General features: G+C 52.2%; 1 protein-coding gene across 1 annotated transcript in view; it reads right to left on the reverse strand.

The window, feature by feature from the left end:
- The window catches only part of Casz1 (castor zinc finger 1), a 51,762-nt gene extending 37,827 nt beyond the window's left edge, over nt 1-13,935 (reverse strand). The window contains 2 exon segments of the mRNA XM_045148609.1: nt 13,306-13,344; nt 13,797-13,935. Coding sequence (XP_045004544.1) covers nt 13,306-13,344; nt 13,797-13,845 — 88 coding nt within the window. The 5' untranslated portion in view covers nt 13,846-13,935.
- Nucleotides 13,936-14,314: the final 379 nt, after the last annotated feature.

Below are 14,314 nucleotides of genomic sequence, written 5' to 3' on the forward strand. Positions count from 1 at the left end.
GTGTCACCACAGGGTTCAGCCCAACCTGGGCTCCCATAGATTAAGGATCTGCAACAGGATGTAGGGATTACAGTAAAACCTGGCTCTGGATCTAAGGGGCAGTGGGCCAAGTCCTGGCTCTAGGATGCCCCTCCCCTCTTCTCTCCACAACACCCTCAGACCAATTACCAAGTAGGGCTCTTTAGGATCCAACTGGACTCTGGGAAGTAGATGAAGAGGGGTGGAATTAAGGGAATCGGGTCAAGCCTGGGAGAAAGGTGGGTGGGATGGGGAGGAGGAGTGATGGCTAAGTCTCTGCCCTGGACCCTTTCTATTTCACTTGGGACAGAAAGCCAGCTTGATCTCCCTTAGGGTACCAATGTGGCAGTAGGGTGTGCTAGGCCCCTGGGCAAAGGTGGAGTGAGGTGGAGGAGAAGCCCTCCATGGCCTTCACGAGACCCTTCCAGGTAGCAGGCCTTATGGCTCTCCCTGGCTATGGCTGAACACCACTGGGAAATGAGGACAGATCCTGGTAGATGAGGAACTGAACTTCAACCTCTGGGACCTGTCTTTCTGGACGTCAGAAGCTCATGATTTCATCTGTAGGCTCATCTTTGGTCATGCACTAAGGTGTTATTAACAGAGCCCTTCTGCTTCCGGTTTGCAGAATTTCTTAAGTATATCCTGAGTCCCTATTGGCACTGTCTCCTTTGACCCTAGAGATCCTGGGAGCATGGTGGTCTGAGTTCTGAGAGTCTAAAAAGGATGACACACAGCTTGACAACAATGGAGAATGCATGTGATCGAGAGTTTGGGAGGATCCTGGAGTCTACCTGCTCCTACCAAGAGCCCTGAGGTCAGCAGGTGGAGTCAAGGAGGGAGATGCAAACATGAGGCTCTCCCGGTTCCCTCTCTTCCTGTACCAGGCCCTCTGTGCAGGCCTATACCCTCTCTATTGCCCCTTATCCATGAGTCATTACCAAAGGAACTCAGGAAGGGCAGCATGGTTCTGGTCTATGGGCACTTGTTGACTTCCTGAGTGTTGTCTCCTGGGACAGGGTGAGCCATGCCTGGCTTAGGGGATACAGGTACAAAGGTAGATGGAAAAGCAAGTTAGGATCCCAGAGATTAAAGCACACCCACATTCTATTCCATGCTAGGCAGCATCTGCCTCCCCCTCAGGCCTTCAGCATCTGGCCTTTCTCTCAACTCAGGGCCAGCCTTATGCATCCCCTAGGGGCTCCAGTGGCAATGTCACTTCCTGTGGGAAACCCTCTGGATCATCTCCTCCATCAGCGCTCTCACTGAGCCCTGGTCCTGCCTGCAGTTCTTCTGTAGTAACTCAACTCATTATCTATCTACCTTGCTAGACCAAGACATCCTTGGGACAGGATTTCTGTTCAGTGGTGTCAGGACTAATAAATATTTACTGAAGGAACACAGAAAGCTAAGTGCTTTTGGAGTTCACTAGGGCAGTGTGGAGAACCAGGGAGTGGCCTGACTTCTGTACCAGACCCTGTCTGGCTCTAGGAACCTTCCCTGTCTGTTAGGGTAGTAACTCTGGGGGCTCTCGGGATAGGACTAAGCTGATATCCTGGGTCTCTTGCCCTCTTGAGCTCTGAGCTCACCTCCAAATGCCCTTTGAAGGACTCTGCCTGGAGAACAAAGGAGGCCCCAGTTGTTCTCAGCATTTCTCTGTGAGAGAAACAACTGTTGCCGGCCAGTCCTTTCTCAATAAACCCAGCAACTGTTTGCAGTGAAGCGCAGTTCTCTCCCTATGCCTCCTGTCCTTGTCCGAAAAAGGAGAAAAGGGGATTGAAAAAAAAAAGATGGGGGAAAATCCCATAGCAAGCTCCACAATCTCTCTATACCCGCTCTTAAGTCTGTCTGGAAATGTTATGAGCACAAAGAGGGCATAGGGACAGCCACCTGCTGTCCCAGACAACTGGGACAGCCGCAGCTAAGGGATAGGCTTGTGAGATCAGGACCCAAAAAAAGGAGGTGAGAGAGTGAAAGATGGGAGGGAGGCAAGGGGGCTTACAGAGGGGCAACAGAAAAGATCAAAGAGCCGAGGGGGAAAGAGGGGCTAGAAGGCAGTGTCCAGCCAGGCTTTGCAGGTGCAGAGGGGTCTGAGGATCAGGCCAGGGAATCTGAAGGTCCAGAAAGTCCCTGGAGGCCAGACCGACTGGGTTGGAAGGGGGCTTCGTGGGGCAGTGAATATGATGGGGGTGGTGAAGAGGGAGAGAAGTTGACTGGGGAAGAGGTAGTGAGGTCTATTAAAAACCTCTCAGTGCATAACACAAAATGTCAGGGTTTATAGCTTCATTCTTGGCTTTGCCGGGACTCAGAACCCTGAACAGAAATGTCACCGCTTGTCATGTTTAATCACCTGCTGTTTGTTAACACCTTCCCTGCAAGGAGTTTGTCTCAATCTGCCCCTGGGCCCCTGAGGGACCTGGAAACTGAAAACATCCAGTTTCCTTCTCCAGGGCTCTTAGTCCTGGTTGGGTTTTGGAGGAGGAGCTATCTCCCTTCCGCTGCATCTGCAGACCTCCCAAGGACCCCAGAATGACCCTTCCTATTCAGAGGACCATGACCTCACTGGCTGGTGTGGGATGGTGAATTTGCTGTGGCTGAGGTGGATACTGCCTGGTTGACTGCCACCTCTTGCCTTCCAGGCTATTCCACCTGCTGCCCTGGCCCAGGGATAAGAAAGGTAAGCCAAAGGAGGGCATGGGATTTGAACATCAACTGCCACATAACATCCACCATTCTGTCCTGTCCCCCCACCCCTTCTTGTCTCTGATCCAATCATACCGTCTGGCTTTGGCTAGGCTCCCTCTCTGAGCACACTTTCCTGGGTTGTTTAGACTAGGAATTTTCAGCCTTACTTCTCCCTACCATCTTCCTCTGGTGGAATGGATATGAAGTACAAGGGGTGATAGGTTACTCGAGCACCACAGGTCTCCCCAAGAACATTGGGCTTCTCCTTACTGCCTGTACCACAGCAGCATGGCTAACTCTGGAAAAAAAGTTAGGTTCTCTCAGGACCCCATAAGCAAAGATAGGGCAACCCAGTTCAGGCTCTAGGCTAAGGTCCACTCCGAGGGACAGCTGTCTGCAAAGAAGTCAGTTTCCATTGTGCAGTTTCCAAGGTAGCCCTATCACTTCCAGTGGCAACAGAGGCGAGTGGCATCCTGTTCCTAAGTTGACTGTACTGGTCTCTCAATGAGTCAGGGGAAGCAGCCCATCAGCCCTTCCCACAAAGTCTATCTTCTCACAGACCTGTCTTCAAGGAAGACACAGCACTGGTCCAATCTGCTCACTTCCATTTCACAAGTGACGAGCCAGTGTCCCACTACGACAGCCCTCCCTGTAGACAAGGGGAGAGCCCCTTTCTTAGAAGCAAAGGAGGCCTTCCTGCAAAAGCTTAGTATGTATTTGCATCAACCACTACATTGCAGGGCGGGCCCAAGGAAGTGTTCACTGGTGACACATGAGATGTACCTGAAACCCAAAGTCACTCAGGACATGGGCTAGACAGCACAGTAAGTACCCAGAACTGTAAGCTTCTCAGCATCCCTCAATGTTGCCACGTACAGCAGTCCTCAGGGAAACTCACTTCACCCCAGCAAGGAAGCTGCACACCATGTCTGTCTCCTGGCCCTTGGGAGCAAACCCACAGTGTCTCCAGGCCTCCTGTTTTCCCATCTGTGTTTTCTGTCCCTCCCATCCCCAGTGTTGGGAACAGAACCCAGGGCCTTTCCTATTCTAGGTAAGTGCTGGCCTTAAACCACATCCCCAGCCCTCCTACTTGTGAAACAGGACAATTCCTAGTCTTTTTCTAATGGAGCAAGAAGGATTTTAGGTAGGACATTCTCTGAATCTCTCAGAAGGAAGGTGCTACATAAATTTGGGAGTCCCCCCCCCCTTGAGGCAGGGTCTTGCTCTAGCCCAGGCTGACCTGGAATTCAGTATGTAGTCTCAGGGTGGCCTTGAGCTCACAATGATCCTTTTACCTCTGCCTCTCAAATGCTGGGAAAGAGGGTTATGTAGCCCACATCCTTTCCAGAAGTCTCAGCTTAGCTATGATCCCTTGGGAGACAGGCCTCATGTTAAAGAGATGAGGTCACAACTGCATGCTCTTTTCTAGCCCCTCAGGTTTCCAGGCAGTGCCCTGTCCTACCTGTGTGCAAGAGACAACACATCCACTAACCTAAATGCTGCAGCCCATGGGGCAAGCCTTGGCCAGGGCAGGCTAATCTCAGATGGAGCCTCTTGTAAGTCACCTCTCTAGACAGGACATATTTAGTTTTGGAGGTTCCTGTGTTCTCCAGGACCCAGAGGGAGGGACCATGCCAAGTAGCCTACCCTTTAGGTCTCCGTTAAGGCTTATTAACTGTCCTGGTTTGCCTGGGGCCCAGAGGATTCACAGAAAGTGGGTCTTTCAAGCTCTTGTAAACTCGGATAGCTGATCACCTTACCTTGAGGTCATCACAATGCTGCCTACATTGTTCTGACAGGTGGACACTCTGCCCAGAGTCTATAGTAACTGCAAGGTTCCTTCTCAGAGGAACTGACAACTTGGGCCTTCTCATGCCCCTGGGAGTCAGATCTGAGCCTCTTCTACTGGGGTGTTTGAAAGCTGGACCTTGTCATTGAGTGGAACCCTGAGCACATGTGGAAAAGATCCTCTATCTGAACAGACCATGGTGCAGCCCAAGAAGACCTCAGGAGGGGGGCCTGGCCTGCAGCGTGGAAGCTTCCAGAACTGGTGGGCCTGAGACCTTGGATTTATCAGATGAAAACGCCTCCCAGCCAGGCCGCCTGCTATAATCCTTTCATTAATTTACTATTAGATGGCAAATTACTCCTCACCGAGGAATATAAGTTTTCATCTTACTTTAAGTTGGATTCTTAAAGCAATTACCAAGGCATCTGGCGATGACTTCACCGCAGTAGCCAGGCCCTGGAGGGGAGAGGGGCAGTCCTGAGGCTGCACAGGACCTGCTCTGGCCCTTGAGGAAGGTCAAAGGACTCAGAGCCCCAAGCCCTGTCCTGGGCCCTGGGAAGGCAGTGGGCATATTGTGATCTCTGAAATCTGCTGTTTGTGGAGAAGCTCCTTCCAGCACCACCTGCCCCCTGAATCCGCTGGTGACAGTTGCCGAGAGCTTCGGCAGCTGGTGCCACGGGAGCATTTTCTATTTTTAATTGTTTGATCGGAATATTAACTCATCTAGGCCCATTCCCAAGGCACAGTTCCCAGCCAAAGGGTTTCCCCATTCCCCATACCTTCTTTCTTCCCTCACAAAGCAGAATCAACTTTGAAATTAATAATCAGAGACACACAGGCCTCTGTGAATTTGCAAGGGATCACAGTATGGGAGAGAAAAAGAAGGCAGGCTCCTCACCAACACAGAGATGCACTTGAGCTGGCCCTGGTCTTTGGTGCTCTCTAAGCAATGACCCTGAGCTCCACAGCAGAAGTGGTTGTCCCAGAACACATAGACACAGCTATTCTGATGCCATACCCACTCTTCCTGGTGCTTCTCTCTCCAGTGTAGACTCTCACTGAAGCGGGAGGGGAAACTAGGAAAGATGCATGTGGCCCTGCCCAGAGCTGGGCAAGAAGCTGACTTCTGTTGTAGCTTTTCAGCTTCTATTTAAGAGATGAAGGGAGTCCTTGAGAGATAGGCCACCAACTTCTCTGTGGGCACTACAGGGGTTCCTGGCTCATCTACCTAGGACAAGTCATATAACCAGCCTGAGCTGTGTATCACTTGAGTTTGACCACTGCTGGCAACAAATTTGGCCTTCTCCCTACCATCTGACCCTTTCCCAGGAAGGGTCTCCCACCCAGGACAGGAGCTCCTGGCCTCTTGGTCCTCTTCTTCCCGAATGCCCTTGGCTCCTTATTGCTATGCTCTTCCTTCTCAAGGTCACAGAGTCATCCACACCAGGAATATTTACTCACCAGACTGGCCCTGTTAGCACCACTCACCACAAATATGCTTTCTGATAAAGTTGGCAGGAAAAAAATTCTAGAGCTCCAAACATTGTCAGAAATCAGCCCCCACCCCCTGCCCTGTGAAGATGAGGCGGAGCCTAGAAACAGGTCAGACAACTAGTGGAGGACAGTTCTGGGGGAGCTTTGGTCACTCTCGCTCTCACTTTGTTCCTTCCGGTTTTACCTCCAATATACCGCCTGTTGCCCAGGGGACTGCTGGGGACTTAGTTGAATACTGGCTCTGGGGAAAGTAGCTTCTCCAGATCAAGGCTAGGCAGCCTGGCCCTGGCCTCCTACCTCAGCTGCTCCCTGGACCGTCTCACCTCACTGAGCCCCTTCCCCCCCGCCCCCGCCCCGTCCTCTCTCTGTGCACATGGGCTTTAATGTTTTTATTACCTGTTTGACTCGCTGCCTTATTGCTTCTCCCCTTAATGGGGCCGTAACCGTGGAAACGAGGAATAAACGGCCACCAGAAAATGAGATGATTAAACAGGTCACCCTGGCAAAACAAACTCAGCTAAGGAACCTCTGAAAGTGGGGAGAGCAGGCTAGCCTTCTCCTACACAGAGCCCGAAGACCTGAACCTGGCCTACCTGCACCGCCAGGTCCCTGAAAGGACTGGGGCAAATACAGTGGGGCGACCCCTGCTGGTCAGAAGACCACTTGGTCAATCCAGGGCCCTTGGCTTGCTATGGCTTTGGGCTCTTACATGGCAAGGAGGGAGTCACTGGTCTGGGCATGGCAATGCAGACCTCTAGCAGTCTCTCTGCTAGCCTTGTAGATGACCCTGTCCTTCCACTGCCTTTGGCTTTGCTTGCCTAAGCTTTGCTTGGCCTCTCCAATCTCTCATTCTCATACAGTACATTCTCATCCAGGGGCCCTTAATTCAAGGATAGCACCCTTGAAGAAAAACCCAACACTGGAAGGTTCCTTGTGGAAATTCCTGGTCTTTGCAGCCACAAAGTTTCTCCTCTTCCTGTTTTTCCCCAAATCAGGCAGTGGCCTAGCCTCATTCATTCCAGGAGACCACAAGATAAGGCTTTAGGACGGCGTTGCAGCAGCCAAGCTTTTAGGGCCCTGGCAGGGTTTATGGGGCAGAGAAGGCCCCAGAGGGCGGACTTATGGGTTGCTATAAGAACAGATCTCACAGCAACTCAGAGGCAGACCAAAGCCCAATGTGGAGCAGAGATCTGAAACTGTGGCAATCTCAGCTGTTTCTTTTTTTTTCCCTGGCCTTTCTGCCTGCACTGAATCAGACAATGATCTGAAGGGATCCTGGCCTAAAGAACAGACATGCAGTCTTGAGGTCTGTTCAGCAGGAGGGTAAGTTGGGGAAATGGACCAGGAAGGGAGTAGAAGAGAAACTCACACCTCACTGTTTCCCTAGGCAGCAGCTTGGCCTCACAATCCAAGGCCCTAGCCCTGTTGTATACTAGTTGTAGCTAGTAGCTGCTGTCCTTATGTCCTGGCCTCTCCATCATCCCTGCTCCCAGCCCTATTTCTTTTTGTAAACCAGGCTCTAGAACCTCTTGAGGAGCTAAAGCCAAGCTCCCAAGGGAATCATCCAACATTTCCTGCCTTCCTCCTCCTTCCTCACTCAGAAGCTGGGCAGGTACTTGGGGAAGAAACGCCTCCACCAATCCATGGTACTGGTACTTTGGGTGGGAAGGCATAAGCCCCAGCACCATCCCAAGCACTGGGAGGAAATGCCAACACAGCAGTTAATGGTCATGTTTAATGGTCGACATTAGGAGTTGCAGTAGCATAAGAAAACAAGGCCCTTTGCTTTGGCCTCCTGGGGACCCGGGCATATGAGTATGAGCACTGCCTTGGCACACCAATGTCAGGAATATAACTGGATTGTCAGAACAGCAGGCCCAAGCCAGCCTCTTATCTCTTATCTCTTCCTAGGGCCAACTGGGTGTGAGGCTGGAAAGGTGTGTGGGGGCAAGATGTGTAGGAAGGGCCTGCCTGTCTAAGCTGGGTGGCCTGGCAAAAAGAAAAGCAGAAAAATGTGGTTGCACAATGGAAGAGAGAAGCTGCTCTCACAGGTGAGACGAGAGGCCTGGGAGAAGAATCTAGAAGACTTGAGTAGTGGGAGTACCTCTGTAAGGCCACTCCTTCATGAAGATCCTTGTCCTCACTTCTGGGCCCTTCCACCTACTGTGATGGGACCCCAGTTCTCTCTCTTCTTTGTTGTGTAGGCCTTTAAACTGGGGAGACTAGGAAGCCTGTGCTTCTGGACCTCCAAGAGCAAGACAGCTTCCCAGAGACTCACTGAATTACAGGTTCACCACATGCCCAGGGGTTCTTCCCTGACAGGGGACATGAGTTCTGAGAGCTTAAAGTTTAAGATATAGGTCAGACACATGTATAACTGGACTACCTGCCAGCCATCTTTCCTAAGTGCCCAGTGAGGCAGTCTGTCTGATCGATCCTCCACCACACTCCAGGTCCACTGGCCCTCAGGCCCTTTCTACTCTTGTGGGACCCTGACCTGGGTGCTGCTGTTCATCTTGGGGATCCACAGATAGTAATTACTTCAAAGCAGCTTTCTTCCCTCTCTGAAGATGAGGACCAAGAAAAATAAAAGGAGGAGGAAGAAGGGGAGAGAAGGAAGAGGCATAGCAGGGGAAAAGGGCATCTATAGTGGCAGTAGCCAGAGCGGTCAGTCAAGCACAGTTTGAAAATCAGCTCGGGGAGAGCAGTGAGATGCTGTACCTTGGGGTCTGGGGCTGGTGACTGAGGGATGGCCTGAACCCTCTAAGAAGGGCAGGCCAGCTGATGATGATGGAAAGGTAAGGATACACCATTGACCTGGCAGGGTCCAGGGGGAAAAAAAGCCAAGAGCCCCACCCAATTCCCTGCCTGGGCTGTGGGCAGGAACATAAGCCAGGGGCAGCGGCTTTAATGAGGAGATGCTGCTGCCGTGACTCAGCCCTGCAAAGGTGCCTCCATTTATTTTATTTTTCCATCATAAAAACTCAAGTTGCAACTCAGCCAGATTCCCTTGCCATGGGGGTAGGGAGGCTTGGCAGTGCCAGGGAGACTGGGAGAGAGACTGACTAACGCTGTTTCCTGTGCCTCTCAAGAGTTCAAGGCTGGTCTCTACCAGGGAACAAGGCCTGGGTTGGAGTTTCCTGAGAGAACCTTCCAGACCTGCCTCTGTGGAGAAAAATGCCCATGATGGATCTGTTATCTTCTGTGTTGCTTCCTTAGAACTGGAGCGACAGAGCTCATTCACAACTACCTCACAGTCCAGAGCTGGCTGACTGTCAAGGAGAAGACCCGGGACGTTCTTCTTACCACATTCACGTTACCTTTCCTTGGGCACCTGCCCCCCTGAACAAGGTGGGAATCAGAGAACCAAAAACCTTAAAGGTCATCTGATGCTTAAGTGTCTCCCATGCCACTGCTGGGTACATAGCCAGCCTATCTGAATGGTACCAGGAAACTCACTACTTCCAAGATAGCCCATGCTGTCCTTGGCTCTGATGGCTCCTTCCTGCCAAGATGGCAGCAGTGTACCTACCCCTCTGCAGAAGACTGGCAAAACCGGTGCCCAACCTGGCTCCAGGGGCCAGCCCCAGCTTAGACTGGTTGAGTGGGTATATATGGCCAAGTATAGGCTCTGAGAAGGAAAACCGAGGGCAATTTGCTTTACTTCAATCTTGCACCAGATCTTTCCAGAAGCAGTACAAGCCTATTCCTTGGCACATGTGGGGTTTAATGCGACCAGAGCTAGCAAGATTCTAGAAGTCTCTCTAGTTCTGATCATACCTGGCTTTAAACCTGTGTCTCAGTTCTATGGGCTGACACACATGCCACAGGGACTAAGCTTGGGAAGCCAAGTTCTTTGCAGCTTGGAGTTAGACACCACTGGGAGAAGTTAGTTTGTTGCCATTCTCCTCCTGACTAGACTGTGTGCATTCAAAAATCATGGCTACCAGGAAAGTCCAAGAATCACGCTAGGAGCCTACTCTTCAGTTGCCTTGACCTCACCCTTCCTGGCCTCCATACTGCTGAAGGCTGGGCCAATGCACAATGCCTACAATGAAAGAGCATCCTGGCCTGGAGACCCAGTGGGAAAAGGAGACAGAGAATGACATTGAGTGCCCTCAATGACTTGTCTGAATAATAAGACCAAAGTCATAGTGCTATGGTAGGCACTGCTGCCCCTCACCGGCTTAACACTGTGCTCTGTGGCCATTGCTTTGAATTTGCCTTCTAGCTGATTTGGCCCTTTCCCCAGTACAGCCTACCTTGGATCCTCTACAAAACAGTCCCCCTTCTGAAGCTCCTCTGGGGAGAGGGGCATTTCAGGCAGGTCGCAAATAATCAAGTGCAAGTTCTTTCTCAGTTCCACTGCTCTTACACAGCCTTGGTTTCCAGCATGTCCAGGCCCAGGAATCAGCCTAGGGTGGGGGTGGGAGGCTAATCCTGGGGAGCTTCCCAAGTATAGGATGGATTTACCTGTGTCTAAAAGCTTCCTCCCTGATCCCCTCCCCCCTCCAGCTCCCTCCCCCAGGGAAATCACTCTAAAAGGGCCTAATGGAACTATGTCCTCCTCTCTTCCTCTCTCTCCTCCCTCCCTCCCTCTCTCTCTCTCTTTCCTTTTTTTTTTTTTATTAGCATTTGTGGAATTTATTCCCAAACTCTCCTAATCTTCCGTACACAACCATTTGATTTGCATAACCCAACCCCCTCTCATAAAAACTGGCTGCTAGTTTAATTAAAAAATGTAAATTTGCTGTCATCTCGGGGCCTGGTGAATTAGGACGACATCGGCATTTTTTATTGCTAAAGACGTCCAGATTGATCCAGCCCTTGGCTGAACTATGGTAGAGGAAAAGGGGTCTTCATAGCCTCTGAGGGTCTTGAGGTCCTGCTGTCTCCTCCTGAGTACTTCGATTCTCCTGTGCTACTGAATTACTTACAGCCAGGGTGTTTCAGGACCTCGATGTGTCCGAGGCTGGAGGGGACAGTTGACCCACCATCCAACAGTTGTTGGAGGTCCCTGGTTCTGTCAACTCTGAGGTTTGCATCTCCAGCATTGTACTAACAGGCCCTCATCTAGAGCTACTTGGAGAACTCCCAAAAGAAGAGAGTCCTACACTGCAGCAGCCTCAAGCCTTGGAATATCCCTTGCACATCAAGGAGGTCAATGGAGACACTTTCAGCTCCTTAAGATGAGAATACAGGACAGGGCCCAGTAACAGGTTTAGGGAATGAAAGAAGGTTCCATCTGCTTCCTATTTTTGGAAAGTGTGGAAAACCTTTTTCTTCTGAAGTTCTGAAATGAAGTGAAACTTTCAAGTTGAGAGAAAGAGGTGGATGGTATCACCAGATGAGTCCTCCAGGAAAGAAAACTTTTAACACCCTGGACCTCCCCTCTCTGTGTGGCCACAATCCAGACCTGGGGCACACTGAGAGTGCTTTGCCTCAGCTGACCTCCTGGCCCTTCTGGCTTCTAGGAAAAGTTTCCAGAGCCTGTCCCTGGAGTGTGAAGACCAGTAACTCCCGTGAGATGCCACAGGAGACTGCCACTTGCCTACTGTCCTGCTGTCATGACACTCCACAGAAGGGCTGTGGAGTGGTGCCTCCAAGGCAGCCTAGGAGGGACTGGCATGGCAGGATGGGCGCCTGCTCCAATCAGCACCCAGGTCAGAAGGAAGACAGAGTAAGATCCGCCTTCCAGCTGAGTAATGGCTTGTGCCAGGTAGGGGGTGGTGCCAAACGCCTGGCCGGTCTCTGAGGTCTGTTTTTTGACTGGGATGGGTGGGGGCCCTCATTTCCGAAGAAAGGGGGCGTGGCCTTGGAGGGTGGTGATGAGACACCTGATTAGAGGTGGGGGCGGGCTGGTTCTCTGTGGGTGTGGAGGGCAGGGTGTGGCAGGGTGGCAGCAGTAGCCTCAGACACCTTCACCACTTTTCCAGCAGGGGGCGTCACACCCTTCCTGGGCACAGAGGTCCTGAGGGCCTTCCCATCCCATTAGCCTAGATCACACCTGTCCATAGACCAGGAGTTCTATAAAGGCCCTTGAACCCCACAATACACATCTCTCCCTGTCCCCTGCTGCTCATACCTTCTCAGCTTATTTCCCTTTGACCTCAGATGGCCACCTGTCAGCTCTTTGGTCCCACAGGATGATGCCATGAACTTGGACAAGTCTAACATCAATTCTGACAGTCACTAATACCCACTTTGCTTCCCCAAATGAAAAAGAATCAGAGATCAGTTCTGGTGAGTTATCAACCTGTTTGCTTTTCTTTTAAGACACTTAGAAGAAAGCTCCTTTTGACACCCTGGGGTGTGGAGATACTGACCAAAATCTCTGTTCCAATGGAAGGGGTTTGGCGGAATGCTGAAGAACTAAGGCAAGCCTCACTGGGTTCAGGTTAATGAAATAGATTTAAACCAGTAAAGCAGGCAGTTCTCAGGTTAAATTCTGCCCCAGGCCGGTGATCTGATGCCTAGAGTCTGACCCCAGCCCCATACCAGGCTCCTCACACTCAGATGCCTTAATGTAGTCTTTGGTCTGGTCTACCATCATCTCCCAGGGTGGGGGCTAAAAAGGGGACTGGGAGAGAGTCCTGGGCCCCTCACTTTGAACTGATAACAGCCGCCTCAGCCCACAGATTCTCAGGTGAAAAACACTCATTAGCCATAATAAGCAGCTTGATCATACGACACAGCCTTGTCCCAAATAAATTAAATTCCTTTACCTTGAGACAGTCGCCCCGAAACCAGACTAACCACCTTTCCCAACAGGACGCTGCTTTCAAAAACTAAACCACCCCCCACTAACAAAATAAAAACACACACCCTATAGCCACACACACACATACACACACACACACACACACACAGAGAGAGAGAGAGAGAGAGAGATTTTTGCAAAGGGAAAAGTGTGTGTGTATGTGTATATATATATATAGAGAGAGAGGGGGGGGGAGGGAGGGAGGGAGGGAGACGGAGTTGCACCCCAAAACCCAAGGAGAACAAAACCCCCCACAAAAACCCCTAATCCTCTTTCTGGGTGCCCCCCCCACCAGGTCCCTGTCCTCTCTATTCTTTCATAATGACAAACATCAAATTAGTCACAGTCACTAGGCAAGAAACCAAGAAAGAACAAAACAAAACAAACAAACAAAAAAACAATATCACCATCCATAAAGCAGGGCGAGCCAAAGGACCGCAGCCCAGACCCTCACCCCTCTGCTCAGCTTGCTTGCTCATTGGGCTAAAAATAATAACTTCCGTAAAAGAACCGAAAGAAAAGTGAAAGAGACTCCCGTGGGTTCCCACCGGCCGGGTACCTGTTCCAAGATCCATTCTCCGCTCCTTGGTCCCAAACTCTACGAGGAACGTCATGAAAAAGAGAAGAGAGGAAAAGAATCTGTTTAGTGTCTCGCAGGTTCCCCGTCCCCGCCCGCCCGCTGTCCCTCCCCGGCGGGCCCCCGGCGCAGCATCCCGGGTCGGGGAGTGGGCGCCAGGCCAGGCCAGGGCCGGGGCCGGGGCCGGGGCCGGGCGGCGGCGGCGGCGGCGGCGGCGGCGGCGGGGAAAGTTTTGCTCCGTGCCTGCCGTTCGCTCTCACGCTCCGGGCCCGCACGCTCCCGGCAGCTCGGAGTTCCTTAAATTAAAACAGAAACTGCCAGTGGTCGCGATCCTGCTGGGGATCTGGCCTGCGAGGCTGAGAAGCCCCTCTTCCCGTCCCGCCGCCCGTACCCGGGGCGCGGAGGGGAGGGGAGAGGGGGGGTCTCCAAGAGCGCCCAGCCCCGGCCCTCCCCCGCCCGCTCCCGGTACTCACCATAGTCGGAGAGTCGAAAGCCGAATTCACTTAAATAATCAACTTTCATAATACTTAATTAATGCCTAATTGCAACTGATTACTCCCCGAATAACAAGTTGTTTTAAAATCCTGATGTCATTGCTCCTGACGGTAACACTCAGGGTAACAGTTTGGCAGGAGGGAGCGGGCGGGCGGGCGGGCGGGAGCGACCGGGCGCTGCCAGGCGCCGAGGTGATTGGCAGGACCTCCACGGCACCGCCTCCCGCACGGGCGCGCGCGCGGCTCCGGCAGGTGAAAGATCAAGCCGGGCCCGCCCGCCCGCCCGCCCGCCCGTGCCCTCTCTCCGCGCCGCGCCGCCGCTGAGGTGAATGGACGCTTGCTCGCCTCGCGCGTGCCCGCTCCTCCCGCGCGCTCGTCCTCTCAGCGCACCAGCTCGGGCTGGCTGGCGGGGGGGCCGCCTTATTGGCTGGAGGACTCCCCAAACCTTTGATTTCGAGAAGAGGGAGGCGGGGACTTTGCTGTGTGTGTGTGTGTGT

This window comes from Jaculus jaculus, chromosome 5, assembly GCF_020740685.1.
Source record: "Jaculus jaculus isolate mJacJac1 chromosome 5, mJacJac1.mat.Y.cur, whole genome shotgun sequence".
In the NCBI taxonomy this organism is placed as follows: Eukaryota; Metazoa; Chordata; class Mammalia; order Rodentia; family Dipodidae; genus Jaculus; species Jaculus jaculus.